At 45.5% G+C, this 5000-nt stretch overlaps 1 protein-coding gene across 2 annotated transcripts in view; it reads right to left on the minus strand.

The window, feature by feature from the left end:
* pi4kaa (phosphatidylinositol 4-kinase, catalytic, alpha a) overlaps positions 1–5000 on the minus strand; it is a gene marked incomplete at its 5' end in the record, with an annotated part of 53876 nt that overhangs the window by 23282 nt on the left and 25594 nt on the right. The window contains 3 exons of one of the 2 annotated variants that reach the window (XM_080528444.1): positions 2734–2889; positions 4297–4424; positions 4634–4741. In XM_080528444.1, the coding sequence (XP_080384570.1) occupies positions 2734–2889; positions 4297–4424; positions 4634–4741 (392 nt within the window). Of the gene's footprint in view, positions 1–2733; positions 2890–4203; positions 4425–4633; positions 4742–5000 lie in introns of both variants that reach the window. The other variant, XM_080528443.1, reaches the window with a different exon arrangement.

Below are 5000 nucleotides of genomic sequence, written 5' to 3' on the forward strand. Positions count from 1 at the left end.
CTTATCATAGATGCTGGTAGTGTATCAGTTCTTGTCTTGTTAGATTTGAGTGCTGCTTTTGATACAGTAGATCACACTATTCTAATACATCGTTTAGAAAACTGTGTTGGTCTCTCAGGACTTGTATTAGAGTGGTTTAAATCTTATCTAGCTGGTAGGCATTTCTCTGTTTTCCTGTGAGACTGTTTCTGATAATGTGGGGTCCCTCAGGGGTCTATTCTCTTCTCCCTGTACATCATCGTTTCTCAACGGGGGCGTTCAGACAACATCGGGGGGCGCTGGAACAAATATTTTTTAAAGGGGGGCGTTCACGCATAAAGTATTTTTCTCATGAAAAACAGCTGTCAGCAGTGTTATTACGGGTACGTTCGTAAATGCACGAACGGTCAGTTCGCTCGGACAAACCGTCTTTTCAGTCAGAGCACCCATCTCTGAGCGCTCTGAACTTGGCCGGGCTCTGTGACGCAGACACATGTAGCGCAGCGCCCCCAAAAAATAAAAGTGAGTGTCATCAAGAAGATGGAGAAGCTAAAAACTCAGCTAGCAAAGGCAGAGCTTTTGATAGTTTCCAATGTGTCTGGGTAAGCTGCATTGTAGAAGAATCTTGACAGTTCATGTACAGTGCAGAAATTGCAATACTATGCTAGGCTACGATAGAAAGAATCGGTTCATCCCATCTGTAACGTCATGTTGACTATGGATGCACCATAGCTAATGCTAGCACAAGCCAACTTTCAATGCCCAACTTCTATGAGTGTTTTCCTTGTAGGCTATGCTTGAGTGACATATGTTTCAGTTTGTGGGCTCATTGTAATTGTTGGCTATAAGCGAAACATTTCTTATTTTTGTTGAGATACTCAGTCCATGTCCCCGCCAGTGACGTGCCAAATACTCACTCCCCGCGTATACACACTACCCTCTGCGCTTATGCGTTCGCTTCCTTTCAATACAGCTTATTAATTTAATTTAGTTAAAATGAGTGCTAATGCCTAATACCATACCACCATACCAGAACATCACAGCAGGAACAACCTATCTCAAAAAAGCGATCGTATTGTAACCAGTCCGGAAAGCTCTCTGTCGCTTACCAATAATCGAACCTAGAGAAATCAGCTACGAATGTCCCCTCCCCTCGCAGGTTCATTACAGTATATTACATAAATGTATTACTGTTAAGTGTTGTTGTGGATGTTATCCCTAGTGCCAGTCTGAGGTTAGCATTGCGATGTGTTCGTCTTAACGTTTACAAACTAAAATATACGATCGCTTTTTTGTGATATGTTGCTCCTCTTGTGATGTCCTGGAAACGAACACATAAGCACTCCGAACAGCTGTCAGCGTCTTTTGTTGCTATAGGAAACCACTACTCTGCTTGCGATTGATCAGCTGTCAGCAGTGTTATTACGGGTACGTTCGTAAATGCACGAACGGTCAGTTTGCTCGGGCAACTGAACTTGGCCGGGCTCTGTGACGCAGACACATGTAGCGCAGCGCCCAAAAAAAATAAAAGTGAGTGTCATCAAGAAGATGGAGAAGCTAAAAACTCAGAGCGCAGAGCTCTGAACTTTGGAACTTTGTTATGTTTTGATATGAGAAATTCGAGTGGTCAGTTTATGAAAATAATACCATAGAATACTAAATAAAATATTTAAATAATAGCCCCCTAGCGTTTGCCGCCATATTGTGACACCACCCCCCCCAAAGTCCAATAAAAAATGAATAAATATTAGCATCATAAAACAGCAATTTGGCGAAATGCAACACCAGCACACTTAAAAAACAAACAATGTTAGTTGTAATGTACAGTTTTGTAGCCTACTGTTTGTTCTGCACCGGACATGTGTGAAATCACTGCTGTGTTATTGTTGTTCTGTGATATAACACAGAATATTAGTCAACATTAATATTCAGGGAAGAAGCCTACTTTTTTTGATGGGGGCGGTAAGAGACCTGGATAATGGACAGGGGGGCGCTGGCCCAAAAAAGGTTGAGAACCACTGCTGTACATGATCCCATTAGGTGGAGTCATCAGAAAACATGGTGTAAATGTTCATAGTTATGCTGATGATACTCAGCTGTACATATCAGTATTGCCTGATAATTCACATGCACTCAGCTCGCTGGAGAATTGTCTCCGAGAAATAAAACTTTGGATGTCCAAAAATAAAAAAACGACAACTAAATCAGGACAAAACTGAGATTCTTGTCATTGGACCAAAAACACAAAAAGACAAATTGTTGAATACGATGGGAACCTTGCTTTCAAACTGCAAACATGATGCTAAGAATCTCGGTGTGATTTTTGATTCTGACTTAAGCTTTGAGCCTCACATCAAATCTATCACTAGAAATGCTTTTTATCATCTACGGACTATTGCAAAAGTTAGAAATGTTCTCTGGCAAGCTGATACAGAGGTGTTAATGCATGCTTTTGTTATTACCACCCGTTTGGACTATTGCAACAGTCTCCTTTCTGGTCTTCCGAAGAAAGCTATTGGCCCATCTTTTTAATATTGACTTTAAATTACTAAATAATTAAATGATGATTATATAATGATTGGAGCACTTTGAGCAGCAACGTTTGCAGGAAAAGCGCTATACAAATAAAAAGTTATTATTATTATTATTCATGTGTGTGTGTGCGTTTGTATGTGTCTGTGTCTGTGCGTGTTAGTGTGTGTTTGTGTGTGTGTGTGTGTGTGTGAGAGAGAGAGAGAGTACCTGAGAGAGTACCTGACTTCTTCGAGGTGGTAGACATGCCGCTGGACAGAGGGTAGGTGTTGATCCAGCCCTGGCCGCTCTGCTGGGAGCGGGAGCTGGAGTCCATGTTGTTCCTGGGGTCAGCAGCGTTCATCACGGACAGACTGTTCAACGACGGGTCCTGGTTGTCTACACGCGCACACACACACTCTCTCTCAATAGGCTGGGACGGACACACCGCCACTGGACACACGGACGCTAATCTCTGTCTCTCTCTTTGACTGTCTCTCTCTGTTATTCTCTACATGACACGATACTTTCCTTTTATTGTCTCTCTCTCTCTCTCCAACTTTCTCACGTTCAACTCGGCACTCACACGACTCCCATCGCACCCTTCACAAAGCTCTTGTCTTCCTTCACCCTCTCTCTCTACTTTGACATTATCCTTAAACAACACAACTGTGAACGAAGAGGAAAAACATCATGAAATGAGGGTATTTTTGTTGTTGAAGAGCATTCGATGGTGAGGCGTTTTTGAAGAGCGGAGATGAGGTCTGTCGGCTGGTCCTCGTGCCTCTGAGATGACCATGCGTTTGAGAAGGAAGAGGAACCCAATGGAAGCGGGGGGTAGAAGTTGCCCCTAGTCACCGATACAGGGGTCAAACAACTTTTGGTAATCTGATCCGAGATCTGTGGTTAGGTGAAACATGTACCTGGAGCGGTTCGATGTGTATGAGAGTGTGACGATGTTTTAGTTTTTTTTTTTGGGGGGGGGGGGGAACCGGGGAACGAATGAGCAGCGAGGGCTGTCTGGGTGGTCAACAACACGTCCATTTGTCAATTTGTACATTTTCTCCAAATTTGGTGACAAATTGACAGATGGAGCTGAAGGGCGACGGGTGGCGTGATGAGGGTAATCATTCTGAGGTCATTAAACATGCCTTTTAACACAGGCGGTGCATTGGTGGTTTGCATCACAGCTGGCCATACATGGAGGGTGAGAGAGAGAGAGAGAGAGAGAGAGAGGGAGGGGGAGAGAAAGAGAGGGAGTGAGAAGGGGAGAGAGAGAGAGGGAGTGAGAGGGGGAGAGAGAGGGAGAGAGAGAGAAAGAGAGAGAGGGGGAGACAGAGAGAGGGAGTGAGAGGGGGAGAGAGAGAGGGAGTGAGAGGGGGAGAGAGAGAGGGAGGGAGAGAGAGGGGAGAGAGAAAGGGAGGGAGAGAGAGAGAGAGAGGGACGGAGAGAGAGAGGGATGGAGAGAGAGAGGGACGGAGAGAGAGAGAGAGAGAGAGAGAGAGAGAGGGAGAGAGAGAGCAAGGGAGGGAAAGAGAGAGATCGACAGATCGAGTTGAAGAGACAGATAAGAAAAAGGCAGAAAAAGAAGAAGAGGATAGATCGTTGATGGATCTATCAGCACCGCGGTGATGAGGCAAACACGGGCCAATCCGGCCCTGGGTAAAAAGCATGCCCCTGCTGCAGTGGACCAGCCACCACGGGTAGGCTTACTTAAGATCGATATCGGAGAAGTGCTGGACACAATAAGCGATCCGAATATCCCCGCAGAGAGGGTGCTGGGTGCGGGGGTGGCGCCTAGCTCACCAGGGGGCACCAGATGGCACGCTGCCAGGTACTTCTTGTCAGACAGGATGCTGGCGTAGAAGCGGACCATGATGCTGATGTCCTCGCGCAGGCGCTTGTCCCCCTGGGTGGGGAACTTAGGGGCAGCGCTGGGGGGAGGGGGGAGGAGTCAGTTTATGGATGACAATAATAGATCATAATACAGATATTCTATGCATGTTCAACTTCGTACGTTATAGTGTGTGTGTGTATGTGTGTGTGCATGCGTGTGTATGTGTGTGTGTACGTTATAGTGTGTGTGTGTTTGTGTGCGCGTATGTGCGTGTGTGTGTGCGTGCGTGTGTGTGTCTGCTCTTACCTGAAGTAGTCAAAGGCGGAGAAGTAGATCTTCTCTCTCAGCACGTTCCTGATGGTGGCGTTGGTGACCACGTCAGAGTGCAGCAGAGCCAGACCCAGGGACAGCAGCCTGGGGACCCGGAACGTTCCACAGTCAGGACACACATCTTTCTAAGTAATTTTTTCTCAGTGGGGGTAGTCCCACTCATATGTTTCATTTTATTCAGGGTTCCCACACCTTCTGAAACATCAAATTCAAGCACCTTTCAAGGACTTTCAAGACACAATTCCCTCAAATTCAAGGACCCAACACAGCATAGTTTGAGACAGATCTAGATGAGAATTTATATAATAGGAACTATCCGCTCACAGACAACAATTAAAAAGAG

This window comes from Nansenia antarctica, assembly GCF_963989245.1.
Source record: "Nansenia antarctica genome assembly, chromosome: 4".
Lineage (NCBI taxonomy): Eukaryota > Metazoa > Chordata > Actinopteri > Argentiniformes > Microstomatidae > Nansenia > Nansenia antarctica.